Source organism: Sander lucioperca, chromosome 4 (assembly GCF_008315115.2).
Source record: "Sander lucioperca isolate FBNREF2018 chromosome 4, SLUC_FBN_1.2, whole genome shotgun sequence".
In the NCBI taxonomy this organism is placed as follows: domain Eukaryota; kingdom Metazoa; phylum Chordata; class Actinopteri; order Perciformes; family Percidae; genus Sander; species Sander lucioperca.
Window position 1 is genome coordinate 43777174 of NC_050176.1, and position 15534 is coordinate 43792707.

The 15534-nt window shown below is 41.6% G+C and overlaps 2 protein-coding genes across 5 annotated transcripts in view; both read right to left on the reverse strand.

Annotated features, from left to right (window-relative positions):
- Window positions 1-390: 390 nt before the first annotated feature.
- On the reverse strand, window positions 391-8416 carry atg4da (autophagy related 4D, cysteine peptidase a). 2 transcript variants are annotated; one of them, XM_031285750.2, is made up of 11 exons: window positions 8022-8416; window positions 6669-6936; window positions 5985-6068; window positions 5441-5614; window positions 4733-5081; window positions 4561-4625; window positions 4255-4406; window positions 4058-4136; window positions 3325-3401; window positions 2969-3088; window positions 391-1949 (listed from the first exon to the last, which is right to left on the reverse strand). In XM_031285750.2, the coding sequence occupies exons 2-11, from the start codon at window positions 6883-6885 to the stop codon at window positions 1770-1772; spliced, it is 1497 nt and encodes a 498-aa protein (XP_031141610.1). In that variant the 5' UTR covers window positions 6886-6936; window positions 8022-8416; the 3' UTR covers window positions 391-1769. The 2 variants fall into 2 exon arrangements, with proteins under 2 accessions (XP_031141610.1, XP_035856130.1); XM_036000237.1 differs by having other exon boundaries at window positions 6669-6946.
- Window positions 8417-9127: 711 nt separating this feature from the next.
- mast1a (microtubule associated serine/threonine kinase 1a) overlaps window positions 9128-15534 on the reverse strand; it is a 74041-nt gene continuing 67634 nt past the window's right edge. For all 3 annotated transcript variants that reach the window (XM_031285908.2, XM_031285907.2, XM_031285909.2), the window contains 3 exons: window positions 15149-15285; window positions 14114-14301; window positions 9128-13800 (listed from right to left, as the gene is read on the reverse strand). In XM_031285908.2, the coding sequence (XP_031141768.1) occupies window positions 12080-13800; window positions 14114-14301; window positions 15149-15285 (2046 nt within the window). In that variant the 3' untranslated portion in view covers window positions 9128-12079. The remainder of the gene's footprint in view (window positions 13801-14113; window positions 14302-15148; window positions 15286-15534) is intronic.

The window sequence follows — 15534 nt, forward strand, 5'->3', positions numbered from 1 at the left end:
AAGTCTTTTGACATTTGGTGCATTTGATGTACTTTTTGGAATTTATGCATGCATCATCATTTTATGCCAGTTTATTTTCAGTGAATTTTGAAGAATACTTCTTTTGTAAAGGGACTGAAATGAAAAAGGAATGGCCACTGAATGGCATTTATCACAGCACCGTCGATTTACCACCACTGTGATTAATAAAAAACAATGTCAGATTGTCATCACTGACAAATAGGAATTATAAGCATATACCTGTGTATTTACTTATAAGGCCTTTCTGCCAAAGTTACAGATTTGACTTCCTTAGTTGAGTTTAAAGTGAACCAACATGAAACCAGATCACAAAACATGTTAGCTTCAAAAGTTGAATAGTGGAAGACTAGTTTCAATTTAAAACAGGAGTTAATTGCAAAACAAACTGATTTTAAAGACACATTTTGAAGACAAACATGGCACTTAGTCTGAGAATAAACAGTCGGTGCTCCTACAGCAGTGATCAGGTAAGAACAAAACAGCGTGCATCTCCTTAAACTGCTAATCTAGAGAGTATGAGATACCAGTAAAATGTGATTCCAGTGTTTGAAGTTTAATCAGGACAACAAACCAAACAGTAGTAGTGCATCCTGCAGTAGTAGCCTTCATGTAGAAAAGGGACAGACTAAACACAAATGACATTGCAACAAAAGCTCAAAGGCAAAAATTCTGTTCAGATTGGGTCGGTCTTATTGATCGTTTAACTTTGCCAAGTAAAACCTAGAACTTAAATTTATGTAAAAAGAGCTGTTCTGGGTTTTAATTTGCAAATGTATCCAGATAACGTTATAATCCTGCTTAATGGGACAAGCCACAGTTTACCAGGTAAAGAAACACATGCATCTCCAACTGAAGGGATCATTTTTCTTTAACCTGGGAGCTTGAGTAACTCTTCAGGAGCATTGAAAGATCAGATTTCTGGGAGTGTTTCATGTTCTTTATGATCAATAATGGAGCGACAAAGCATGTGGAAGATCGAGAACCTGGGCATCTGTGTGATATTCGGACCAGACTGCAACACTAGAATGAATTTACATCTGTTCAAGATGCTCTTGGAAGAATTTGAAACCTCCGTGACATTCAATGTGACAGACTCCTAAATACATCAGTACACTTATTTAAGAAATTGTAATAACATACAGTAACCCCACACTCGCTCACACACAAACACACATTCATAAACCCGATAAATAAATTTAAAGAATGAAAATGTTCAGCAGATCATACAAGTCAAGAACAGCATCAGGCACCACCCCCTTAACTGACCAGTGAGCTAATTAAATATCATGTAGACCACACATCACCTTCCTGTCCAGTTCAGACCAGGAGGAAGACAGTAATTGAGTGTATTTGGAGTATTTTTAAGCGCTTGATTTTACTCACACATGATCGACTTTGAGGTTTTTTTGAGGGTATGATAAAGAAAATCAAGAATTCTTCAAGTACTTGAAACATTTCCAACCATGATCCATTTTGAAATGGTGCCTTTGCCTAGTAAAATAATGCTCCAGACTGTACCAATTAATGCCTGTTAGCTTATAATACCACCATCCACACAAAAAGGGGATGACAGGAGCCACACAGTTTTTATTTCCGTTGACCAGTAAAAAGCGACAAAGCACAAAAGCGTCTCATCCACCTTGCAGCTGCACCATCAGCAGAATCATGTCCTTCCCTTTGAAAGGAAAATGAGGTGTCCTTCTCTGCCCGCTACTGGTGAGAGCTAAGAGAGCATCCTCCTTGGGGCCTTACAGGAAGACAAACTCATCACTGATTCTTCTGTTGTTACTCCTCCCCAGTTTGCCGGGGGGCAGAATGTGGGCTGCAGGTCCACTGTGATTGCTGCAGTGACCCTCAAGTCCATAATCCTGACCCTGGCCCTCTACGAAGGTAAAGATGGGGTACTTCTCCTTCGTTGATGACAGGGCCTGGCAAGAAAAACAAGATCAAGTCAACAAAACGTCCTAGAATGCTACAGAATGATTCAAGTACTGCTTGAGAAAATGTCATGTTAAGAGAGCACATGCATATCTATTAAATAAAGTTATTTTACATGGTTTGTTAGCCAAAATTAAACTGAAGCTGTAACCAATGATTCTTTTCATTATGGATGAATCAGTCTATTACATTGATGTCTTCAAATTGCTTGTTTATATTGACTAAAAAGATGTTCAATTAACACAATATAAAAAGAAGGAAAATGCAGCTTATATAACTTCTTCAAGATCAAGAAAAGGTTCTCTCTCTCTCTCTCTCTCTCTCTCTCTCTCTCTCTCTCTCTCTCTCTCTCTCTCTCTCTCTCTCTCTCTCTCTCTCTCTCTCTCCTCTCTCTCTCTCTCTCTCTCTCTCTCTCTCTCTCTCTCTCTCTCTCTCTCTCTCTCTCTCTCTCTCTCTCTCTCTCTCTCTCTCTCTCTCTCTCTCTCTCTCTCTCTCTCTCTCTCTCTCTCTCTCTCTCTCTCTCTCTCATTGAGATGCCTCCTTCGCTTCCTCCTTTTTTACCGTTCCTCTCGCTCCCACTGCCTTTTTTCTTTATACACCCTGTCCTGTGCACACGCATGAACACGGTTGTTGTTGTGTGGCTTGGGCAGATTTCAGCACGCACACAGAACGAACCGTTAGGAGATATTTGCTGAATTTGACAAAAAGTGTATTGGATTAGAATCGCAGACTCAACCTTTAACGGGCTGCAGGTTAGTCACTCGGACTGGCTGAGTGAATGATTGAGTGAATGAATGAGTGTACAGGTGATTCCAGGAAGCAGGTTCCAACCTGACAGCTACATGTGTATAGTAGGAGTTTGTAGCATTTTTGGTTAATCTCTTTGTTAAAGGACGGGTTCACAACATATAGATCAAGGGAGTTAGGAAGTTAAATCTTATGTTCCCTCCTGTTATTAAATGCTTTTAAATTTAGAGTCAGATAGTGGCAGGAGGGTGGAAAAACTCACCACACTAACAGCAGAACATAGAGACTCAAAGTCCTTCTTGTTCTTGGCATAAAAGCCGATGGTACAGCTGGGATCCATACGGTTGAAGGGCATCTTCTTGGGAGAGCTACAGTGGAACGACTAGAGAGGGACAGAAGGAGACAGAGGCCATACAATAACAGGTCAATAAATGTTCATGACAGGACATGCTATCTTCAATGGTCTGTACAGTCAAAGCACTATTGATCATGAAAGTCACATGGTCCAAGTCCAACATGATATGATAAAAAAAAAGAGACAAAGCCAGACAGACGGAGGAGAGGAGGGGAGAGATAGTGACAAAACATGTAAAGAGAGATGAAGACAATACAACCAACCTCTAGTGAAAAGTCGACTTGTGAGAAATCCACCACAGTCTGGGAGTAGTGAGGGTCCAGATATAGCAGCTGCTCGTCTGACAGACAGGAAGGAGAAGTCAGGAAGAGGAATTGAAACACTGTATAAAAAGTATAAAATCACCACCTGCAAAGTGCTGTTTCCGTATTCTAAGATCTTCTTCCCACTAACCCAAGCTGCAACTCTTGAGTAGTGATGCTAAATACCAAGTGCCATAAGATGCAGTTGCCTTTAAAAATCGTTAAGATGCTGCCACCAAAAAAAAAAATCTACTACTGTATTACAAAAATGTTATTAATCTGTTTTTCTGCAACAACTTCTCACTTCTTCTATTGTGGGTCTTATTGATGATTTTCAGAATCATGGTTCCAGTTAGGGGAATCAATGATTAGTTAGTTTATTTTGGGATGTGTTGGTTGCTTGGTTGACATGATCTGAGCTTGTCACAGACTGCTAGTTTTTCTCTCTTTCCTTCTGACTGTACACAACATTAGACAAGATTAAAGGGAGGCAGTGAACGGAGTGCAACATGTTCTGTGCAAGTACACTATGTCTTGATAATACTATGAGCACAGATTGTTCTGAGGCAGATATGGCCAAAAACGTTGGCTTCTCTATGATCCTTTTGAAGCCTCTTGCAAGCTGTATCTATCAGGTCCTTCCTCTGAGTAAGGATATTGTTCTTAATCCCTTGATTGCTTTTCAAGTTCTCACCTTGGAAGCCAATGAAGTAAAGTGAATGCTTCGGTTTGCCTCCGATGATTCCAATACAACAATCCAACTTTAGGATGTTCTGGAAATGAATTTTCAATACGAATTAAGAGATAGGAGAGAGAACTTAAGTTCAGCAACACAATTTTTTAGGAAACATCACTCCCAGAGGGGTTAATGGAGGGGCAGAATATTCAGACCTTGACACATTCAATGTAGGATGGGTTGAGGGCCTCCCCTCCCAGCCGTACAGGCACCAGTATGATGACAGACTTCCAGGCTTGGCTGGACGGATCAGGGGGAGTCTGGCTTAGTGACAGGTCACATAGATGCACCACATCCTCTTTGTACACTGCAGTGCAAAGAAACATGATGAGAAAAAAAAAGACGTTATTTAGATATTTCCAAAGGAATACATATTGGAGCAAAGCAATACACCTACTGATACCTCTGAACTGGACTCTCACAAGGGGTAATTATTAAATTCAACAGTCTGTAAATCTCACCTGTACAATCCTGAGCCACATATACAGCCAGGTTGTGAAGCACAGAGGTTTTGGCTACCGCTTTCCTGGAAGAAAAAAAAAAAAGTGTGTCAATTATGTTAATCATTTACAAAAATAGTAAATTATTGCTTGTAAAAAAAAAAAAAAACAATGTTTCTTCCAACACCCTTACCTTAGTATGTGTGCCACAATAGAGGGGCCATACCAGTCACCAGCCTTCTTCCCTGAACTCTTGCCGATTTCCACCAGCTGGTGAAGCCCAAAAGGTGCTGGGGGCTGATCCCCGAACCAGGTGACCAGCTTGTGATGGATGGGCTCTGCCTGCCTGTCCCTTACAGACTCAGGTCTTTGCTTCTGGCTGCATTTGGGTGCCTGATCACTCAGGGACTTTTCGGGGGTGTTGGATCCCCGTGGAGAGCCAAAGGAGGGGATGGGGACCCCGCCAGCCCGGGCTGGGGAACGCGGTCTGAACACCTCAAAGTCCACATCGGTTAGCTGCTGAGCATCTGGCCAAGCCCAATCTACAGAATACAAAAAGCCTTGCACTTTAGCCAAGTACAGTCAGGATAAATATCTGGGGATGGTTTTTATTAAATTTCTTCAGTTTTATTATACATCTTTTGAATGCCATACCAATCAGCAATCTACACCAATCATGTATCCATATAAAGAAGAGAAGGTCCCTCTCAGAAATATTTCATTCAAAAATTTTACTTGATCATTTGTCTGGCAATACAAATAGAGCACTGAAAAAAAACTAGATTAGCTAGCCTTTAAAAAGGTCCCGATTGGCTTACACATAGTGCTCCTTCGAAGAAAATGTACCTATAATTTTCTGTGGGTGAAAGTAAAACTGTGTATAACTGTCAGAGAAACAAACCTCTGGGCATCAAATGGACTAGGAGCCCCTGCGCCAGCAGCATCTGGCCACTGCGCAGCATACAGCCCCAACCGCAGTCGGTGGTCCAAGTGGAGCCCTCCAGCTGAGGGAACTCCCTCCTGTAGGTCAGCCAAATCCTGGACACAAAAGCCAAACGAAACCGCTCCACCTCGTCTGCGAGGAGGTGAAAGGGTGGAGGACGAGACAGAGAAAAGAAAGATAACTCTTACACTATGTTGATTGAAACTGCTTCTGAAGTTTATCTCATGTTTATCTAAAATGAGAAAGATCATGCTGACATGTCTGTGAAATAAAAGTGAGGGGAAAGCTTCTTTTTTTGGGTCAACTGCTTTATGTTCTCGGATGTAAACCCAGTAACTTTTCAAAGGAAAAGACTTTACCACATTGTGGTTAACCAAAACATCACTACAACACCTGGAGTCTCTTTCTAGAAAATAAACACTGCATCTTCTGACAGGCACTTTTGATAAAAAAGTGATCAACCCTGACATTTCTAAGATACATTTGTTTATTCACAGTTTACCTTCACTGTTGAGCAGATAGGAGTGACCCAGGAGAGTGACTGGCGACATCTTGTTGAAGGAGGTTTTAGACTTAACAGTCCAACCTACAGAAAGAGGAGCAGGGGAAATGGAAGTTGGCAAAGTAGCCAATCAGGAGAGCTGAATTAAGCTTTGTCACATGTCATGTTTTGACACATTTTTACCAGACTTAATCAAATATATTAATACAAAAACATGCATACATATATTAAAGCTATAGTGCATAGTTTCTGCCACCCCCATGAGGAATTCTAAGTAAGGACAACAAAACTGTCAGCGCGTCCACATGATACAAGCCCTCCACGAAAGCCCCCCCCCCACACCTTCCTCCATGCAGTTGCTAGTAGCCATGGAGGACACAGAGGATTAAAAAACATGATGGACTCTTCAGAAGAGGTAGTTATCTTCACTCAAGTTTCTGTGTGCGAAAGTCACCGGACGACACAATCTTCTGAACATAGCCATACTGAGAAATACAGAGAGTGTTTTGTGGAGATGATGTCTTAATTAGCTTTGTAGCGACTCATTTGGCAATAGCTTCAATGTAACGGACGTTCATTAATATCAAAAAGTTACGCACTAAAGCTTTAAATACGATCACAAGCATATAAAACAAGACAGAGGCACGCACACACTCTTTCTTCAAGACTACAGTAAGTACAAACCATATTTGACATTGTTCCATGCTGACATCAGTTTGGCTTTCAGTTTGTCCATTTCGTCGGGCTCTCCGGTTGCCTCTCTGCCGGGATCTGGTGTCTGCGGCAGCCTGAGACCAAAGCTGCCCTGCTGCTCCAGAGGCTGTTGCCTCCGGCTCTCCACCAGCTCATCCTGCATTCCTCCCCCTACGTACTGTACTGCGCTGGGCGAAACGGTGTTCATGCCTCTGAGCCCTCAGAGCTTAACTCTGATGCTCCTCCATGCAACACAGAACTGATGGGGACAGAAAGTGAGGTAAATTATTGACAACACTTTTTACAATCTGCCTGAAACTCTTACACTTAACATTTACTCTCAATAATATGCATTTGTACTTTAACTTAATATTGTCTATACGTTTCTCTACATCATCATTTTACCCTTTCTACATTTGTCTACTAGAACATATTACACATCTGTCAATCCTGGAAGAGGGATCCTTCTCTGTTAATCTTCCTTTTTCTCCCTGTTAAAGGTTTTATAGTGGCTTTATATAGATTGCAAAGGTCTCTGATGCAGATTTATCCTCTGCAAATTGATCAATAAACGAAGATAATTGTTACTTGCACCCCCAGTTGAGAGCTTCAAAAAAAGCTGGTCTAGGTTATTTTTTTTGTCAAACTACATTTCCAAGTGTCATACTCTAAAAACAACATACTGTAAAGGAAAATGGCACAACAACCAGTCTGTAGGCCAATGGCTACCTAGTTCCTGAAAAATATAAATACTGTAAATACAACGTTGTCAGTGTAAACCTAAGTCATGTGTCTTCAACTATTGATTTCATAATGCACAACACAAAATGGAAAGTACCAGTTACTTTTCCACCCTGCCCTGAAACTGATGAGAAGTAGTTTCAACAGGGAACAGTGGTACAGCGTGTAATCACTGAAAGCACTGATGGTAACATTTATGTGAAAAAGTCGTCATGTGATTATCATTTGACAAAAACTGTTTCCCGGTATGTCGGGGATTTTCAGCGACTGTGAAAGTCATCTGATTTTGGTGGCTGACATAACTCTTCATTAGATCAAGCTGTCAATTACTTGCCACAGAACAGAAATGTATCCGTCACGACAATGTGAGTGTGATGAACTTACTTTATGGTCAACATCCTCACAGTTAATTTAAATATAACGTTATTTGTTTGGCCCTGCGACATCAATGCAATATAATAAACACGATTTTCTTCTAGCACAACATCCAAGCCTAATAATCAAGTGACCGCCATGACGTTGCGCCTCCTTTAAACACGACGTTAGCTAATTGACCTACAATTAAAGATTTACTAACTTAACGTTAGCTAACACGTAACTTACCTGCTGTAAAAGCCGTTAAGATGGTCGATGCCTTGTAGTGTTGTGGCTCATTTCAGCGATTTCCCCACTCTACATTCACGAATGCAGCCTTCACAGATCAATGTAATGTAACGTTACTAGCTTGCTAAAGCTTGCTAGCTAACGTTAGCATTAAAAGAGACTAGCGTTAGCCCCCGGTGTTAGCTGCATAGCATTCAAGCCGGACTGGCCAAAGATAAATTACTTTTTAAAAGCTGCTACCAGTACGGTAGGCGTTTCTTCATTCAACAAACAAGCTAATTTGTACACAGTGTGGTGAAGAAAATCCAGTACATAGCGGCGTTTGCCCTGAGCAGCCACCGCTTTAGCGTCTCCCTTTGACATCAGCGGACATTTACTTCCTGTTGTCCTTTCCTGACACAACTCCATTGGTTGAAGTAATCACTGTGAGAAAGCTTATTGGACAATATCCGAGTAACAGACATTAGCAGTGTGCTACCAACTAGAGTTTTGTAGCCTAGGTCAGATATGGCAAGATCCTAACCTGGGGTTTTGGGACCCCCAGGGGTCATTGAGGGAGTTCCAGGGGGTCCCCAGCAAAAAGGGGAATAATGTACTTTCACTATAATTCCATCCATAAGTAACACAATGACAGAATGTATGGCTATTTTATCATGGGTTTCATACACTATCTGTAATAAAACATCTAAAAGCAAAAATCCTATCAGATGGGAGACACTGAACCATATGAAAAATAGATTAATCATATGCATTTGTATAGCTATATGTATGATTTGTAATATCAATTACTGGGAGTACATTTATTTGTCCAATATTTAAAATAAATGTTAAATGAAAATATTGTATGTAGACAGATTTTTAAAAAATCCTTAAAAAAAAAACCCTTATTAGGCATTTTCACATGTGAGATTCTGACTTGTCATAGCAGAAAAAAACAGCAGTGAAAATGTCTATAATTTGCTTTTTTCATGTTTTCCCCTAGGCCATGCCAGAATGGACAAAACAAGGGTCCTTGTACTACTGTAGCCAAAAAAAGGGTTTAGATAAGGGGTTGCTGCAGCATTTTTATTACAGATTATAGACAAAAAAGAGTAAGAGGTAGCAAGTTTTGGAACAAATCTCTGAATTTTATTCCACATACTGCACTTCAGGTGTCTGCATTTGAATCACATCTATCACAAACAAAAATGCCCCATGGTACAAAACACTTTCAGTGAACAGAGAAATGTGGAATGTTTTTTATACTTGGACCTCTGTGTTCATTTGTAGAATCCATATTTTGTGTACAGTATATTTTCTTTTTCTTCAAAGTAACTTACAAACAATACCAGCAAATGAAGATTTTTTGTTTTCAAATAAAGTGCATGTATTCTACTCTCTCTGTCAATCACAAAAAGAAAATTGAAATTCTTAAACATGTAACACTAGTATAGACACCACTGATTGGGAAAAGGCCTGAAAGTGGGCATAATAGCTGTATAAGATTACATTACAGTTAGTTTTCTTAATCAGGTGATCAGAGCTGACCTGATAACTCATTTATTACATCAAGATATAAAAGAACTTCCTCCTATCAGTAGAATATATAAGACAGTATATTATATTAAAAATGTTAATCCCTATTCCAGAAGATATAATTAACAGTCACGTGAAGAACACAACAACAGAAAAGGATGTTCATTTGACAACTACTGCAAATATTTTGTCATCAGAAACATAAATGCATATTCAGTAACCCTATGGCTAACAACATCCATTCTGCAATGTTTTAGTGGTATTGGCTTCATTACATAAACGCTCACTCCAGCGGATTAATAATGAACATTATTCAGTTCAACAGTGGAGGTTTTGAACCACTGGAGGACAGTAGAGTACAATGCTGAATAAAAAAAAAAAACTGGTTGATGCATGTAGTGTGTGGGACTTTCTCTGGGGGGCGTAAAATCATTATTATACCTTCAAACATTGTTAGATTCAAGGATTGATTGCTAACAGTATCCTTTTAAATACATTTAAATATATATTGCATTAAAGATGCATAAAGAAACATTTTTTTTATATTATTGAAAAAGATCTGCCAATATCACAAAAACCAGCTTCCCACTTTGTAGCTCTGCATAGACAGATAAAAACCAAAACAATGTTGCCAGCCTGCCAACCTGCCCCAACTACCTTTTTAGACCTTTTTTGACTTTGAACTTCTGCCTCTGTGTGAAGTTGCTGTTGTTGGATGAATCAGTTTACATTTGTAGAGCTTAGAGGAATTAAGGTAATTTAAATCAAATTACTGTCAGAAAGTGACGCATCAAATCAAAAATGGACTGAATCTTTTAACTCCTATACTTTCTTTCGTAAATCAGCTAGTAGTAGTATAGTGAAAGCAGTCCTCACACACAGCTGTAAATGATTTGCATTAGATTATGTACACTGGATAGTTACTGAGAATGAACTACTAAGGAGATGAATACGACCCGTGGAAGAAGAGCACTAGTTGTTTTTCCTGTGAACATGTTGTCCTTCTAAGCACTCTTGCTGAGATTGATTCAAACACCTCTATCAGTATGTCATGAATGCATGAATTACATGAATCAACCTTGACTACCTAGCTTTTAGTATCTAACAACCTAACACAGTCATTCTGATTATACTGCAGACAACCTTGTTTTTTACAGCAACAGGTTCATTGTGATATACTGTACCATGCCCATACCACAAACCATACCTTAGATATAGAGCCCTTTGACAAACACATTACAGTATGCTACATCCATGACTGCCTGCTTTTCATGTTTTGCCTCAAAACAACACAAGGGTTCACTGTATATGTGCTTAACAATTCTTTTTGATATACTATATCCACATATATATCCTCACTGAGCCAGTGTGATTTGTTAATAAAGTAGCAGAGCAGATAGCAAAGCCTGTAACTGTTGCTGGATCCTAACTGCTGCCTGTTTATTTCCAGTTTGGTTTCTGTCATGACCTTTGTTGAGTCAACCGTGCTAAAGTGTAAGTACCCCTTGAAAACACACGCACATTCTCCCACACTCCAACACTTCTTAACTCACTCACTTGCAACCACACTCACGTCCAATTTATGGGCCACGGGGGTATGGATTTAAATGCATGAAAATCAGCTGCTGACAATGCTGCCTCCTGTGGCAATGTGAGTGTGTGCATGTGTTTGTGTGTCGGCTGCAGTCGGAGGCAGAGGGAGAAAAGAGCTGTGGTAGCCCTCCTGCGAAGGGGAGATAAGCCCTGAGCTCTGTCACACGCTTTCCTCTGCTGTGGACACAGCCTTCAAGAACCACCAGAAATAGACCCAAGGTGGCTTTACATACACACACACACAATCCCCTGTGACAGACAGAGCTAGACAGTGCTAGACAGTGCTTGACGTGACATCCACTGACAGAGTGCCTGCTTTGGCTTTGTCTGACCGTGCACAGCAACTCAGTAAACTGCTGGATGAAGAAGAAATTAGCTTAATCATCTTGTTGCTTGCTTACCCGCTGTAGCGAAACTAAGGCTGCATCAGTTGTGTTGCTTTATGCAAATATTACAATTTGACTGTGACTCAGTTTATCACTGTCTTGTTGAATAAGCAGTAAAACAACAAAGGACTGGTTGAAAGACAAAACAGAGTGACTGGATTTGGTATTCACAGTTTTCAGCATGTTTTGATCCGTAAAGCACTTTTTGACCTTCTTGTACCTATAATACATGTACAGTACATACCATATGACATGCGTTCACATAGACCCACACACATATACATATGATAAAGTGTTCCACATTACATTGAGAGTCTTCTTATTAAATACTTTATAATAGAAAATCAACAGATAATGCAACTTTACAGTCGATTATTTCAGTCCTGGTTTTAAGTTAGAATCAGTCAGTCAATGATTGGAATCAATAAATAAAATTTGATATACTCTGAAACTGGAATGTACATTATTTTTAAGTGCTTGACTTCTGTCACATTGTTCTTCCAAAAAAGGCATCTTTTTTTTTTTTTTTTTTTTTTTTTTACTAAAGTCCCATTTCTCATGGGGTCACATTTTCGACTGGTTACTACCTGTTGCAGCCCTGTCTAGCGGTGAAGCAGCAGGACTTTGGGTCACCACTGCAGCTCCAACAATCACTCGACCTCCAGCAGGAGGGTCAGACTTTGCTGCTGTGCCTCCCTGTCTCTCCTCCACTGCCTTAGTCTGCTGGTCCTTGCTCTTGGACCCCTCCTGAGAGCCAAGCTTGATTGGTCCAAGGACGTTTTTGGCCACAGTGGTCAGCTGGCTGACGAAGCTTGTCTTGTCGCCAGGGGAGACAGGCCGTGACTTACAGAGAGAAGGTCCGCAGAGGGAGGGGGTGACAGAAGTCGGGGAGGGAGAAGGGGAAGGTGAATGCTCCTCTACCACCTCCAGGCGACATTTATCCTCCCAGTCAAGGGTTCCCCGGTAGCAGTTGACAGGCCCAAGTCCTTGCCTCACCTTACCCAGCGAGAGCGGCTGCCCATGTGGGGGAATGACGGGAGCGAGAACGCGAGCTGAGAGTTTGGGGCTTTTAGAGCCAAAGTCTGGAGTCCTCGAGTCACTGCTCTCTGAACCAGCCTTTCTCAGGCTGTCCCCCATACCTGATGGTTTAAAGGTTTTGTTCATGCTGAGAGGACCTGCTTTCACTGTTGCGTTGATGCCGATGGATTTATCTGGAGTAGAAGCAGAGCTCTTGGTGAAGGCAGCACCAGGTAAACCAGGCCTACTCTTGTTGTCACCTTCTTGCTTTGGTTCAGTTCTGCTCCATAGCTGCTCCTGGGGATCTCTACTATTAGATAACACACTTTTGGCTGCCTTGAGGTCTTGCGGTTTAGAATTTAAGTCTGCCGGACTCTGGGGGATCTTTTCAAGTCCCTTTGGACCACCTAGACTTCCTGTTGTTTTGGTAGGTGTACTAGAAGTTGTAGTTTTAGTGGTGTCTGCATGTAGTCTAGAGCTCTGGCCAGCCTGCGAGCTAAAGGGCAACTCACTTGTATGAGGTTTTCTTGTTAAGGATGACTGGGATACTGTTGCTCCAACCCGACTCAATCTCTCCAGGACTGTCCCGGTATCAGTCTCCCTCTCTTTCTCCCTTTCCCTTCCTCTCTCCCTCTCTTCCCTCCCAGCCAGCAGTGTTTCCCTACTAAGCGGTGACTCCTGCCTCCCTAGTCTCCTCATAGGCTTCAGGACACCGGCCCCTGGGTTTGTAGAGGATGAGGGCAGGGGTGGAGGATTAGGAGGCAAATTTTCCCCTTCTGTCTCCAGCAGGCTCTGGAGCCCAAGCTCACAGAGGAAGGCATCCTTACGGTACTCAGAGTGCTGCACCTCCAAGCTGTGCTTCCTTAGCGGACCCCCCAGCCCTCCTGTAGAACTGGACTGGGTCAGAGGCGAGCCTAGCTTCTCTGCTGACTGCACTCTTTTGAGAAGAGGTGATCGCGGGGGTTCAGCACTCTTTGGCCTGGGGCGGACCACCGGCGGCGAGGAGTGGAGCTTTACAGGAAAGGACTGGGTGGTGTTGGAGCTCCCCACGGTGTGGCCAGGCAGTGGTGGAGGTGAAGACTGGGTAGGGGAGGGTGTGTGGGCGAGCGGGGACAGGGGGATGTTACCTGCAGACTTACAACGGGCAGAGCGATACTGGCGGTGGAGTTTAGGGGAGAGGCCGTGCAGGGAGCTGGGCCTCATGTGCTGAGCGGGAGCGGGTGAGTTTGGAGTGCTGGAGGCTGGAGAGCTGCTCTGGGAGGACGCACCTAAAGCAACACAGAGAGCAGAAAAGATAATTAAGATATAAAGAATCCCTGAGGAAAAGACACACTTTTAAGGTAAAAGTAGCGAGACTTTGGGCTTTTAGGGCGAGTACAATTTCTGGCTTTAAAAGCTTACTTTCCTGGCCATACGCAGTTTTTTGGAAGTCAATTTGGATAACTCCCAATTTTGTTTTCTAAAAATATGTCTAGTTGTTTTCTGTGCAGTTTTTAAACACATCTTTCTAATGTGAATTCATCTTAGAGACTATTTGTGTTTGAACAATTGTATGTGTATTGTGTATTTCCAGTGTCCTACCCAGGTATGAGGGCTCAGGGGTGGAGCGGTAGCCCTTAGTTGGGGACCTGGCAGACAAGCTGTGAGTTGGGGAGCCAGGAAGACTCTCACTGGAGGACAGAGAGCGATTCAATGAGGAAAGGCTGCGGCTGGTGTGCAGCAGATTGGACTGCTTTGTGATCTTTCGGAACAAGGAGTTCCGCTTCTTACTGCAGGACAGACAAAGAAAAGACAGGAAGAGAAAGTAAGATTTGAAATGGGATTGACATAATACATTGTATGTTAATAAATTTGACTTTAATACCAGTGGTTTTGCCATTTTATTTTTTTTAAAGAATAAAGCAGCTGGAGATTGACAGGAAAGGGCTGTGAGTCAGATTGGAACCCATGCCGCTGCCAAGGACTAAGCCTACATGGAGCGCTGACTCTACCAGGTGAGCTGGAGGTCACTCTGAATTTGCCATTTGTACCATTTTCCAAAGCAAGCCAGGAGATATTTTTTACATGCATTTTTTGCATATTATATTTTGTCCAGCTACAATGAGAATCAACTTGCAGAGACAATATAATTCATCACAGTGAACTAAAAAGCATGAAATTCATGAGCTGTGCAGTTAGAAAATCAAATCCAGCAGAGAGCAAGGATGTTGTGAAAAGGATCATTTACATTTAGTTGCTGTGCAACAGCTGAGTCTCAAGTGTCAAATGTTTACTTTGCTTGATTTCCCTAGTATACCAAAAGTAATGGAAACTAATGGCAAATGACTAATTTGGAATGCATGAAATCAACCTAAAACTGTGACAACCTCAGAAAATGGTCATTAGCAATGTAAAGTATGCAGTAATTGTAACGTAATGGGCTAAAATGTGCAAACCCACTGCCCAATGGATTGGGAATCTCACCAGATAAACAAAGAGATTGAGAGTTGCTGAACATTTTGCACTGTATGTAAGACAAAACAAAGCAATTCCTTTACTATTGTATTTTAATTAATGAGACAAGAATCATCTAAGACATCGCTGTCATTGCAGCGGTGCAGGTGCGTAAGCTCCTACCTGTCCTGGCTGTCCTTGCCCATGGTCCTCTTGTTTCGTCGGGCCATCTTACACTTGTAGCCGGCCTTGCGGGCAGGACCCACTTTAATGGAGGTGTTCTCAAAAGGCGTGGTTGTCACCGTCACCTTGTTTCCACTCTACACAGGTCAATGACATTAACTTATTTCTACATTGATCCTTACAATTATCCACTGTCAAGCTAATTACATACAGAAAACTGACCAAGAAAATGTTGCCTTAATTTACGGAATTAATTAGCAAAGTTAATGTGGATTTGGAATAACTGAAGAGCTACCAAGACCAGAGTTACATTGGAGCAGCAAGCACTTTGTCTAAGTACATGAATAACCTTTCCTTAAAATTGACAACTTATAAATAGACAACTA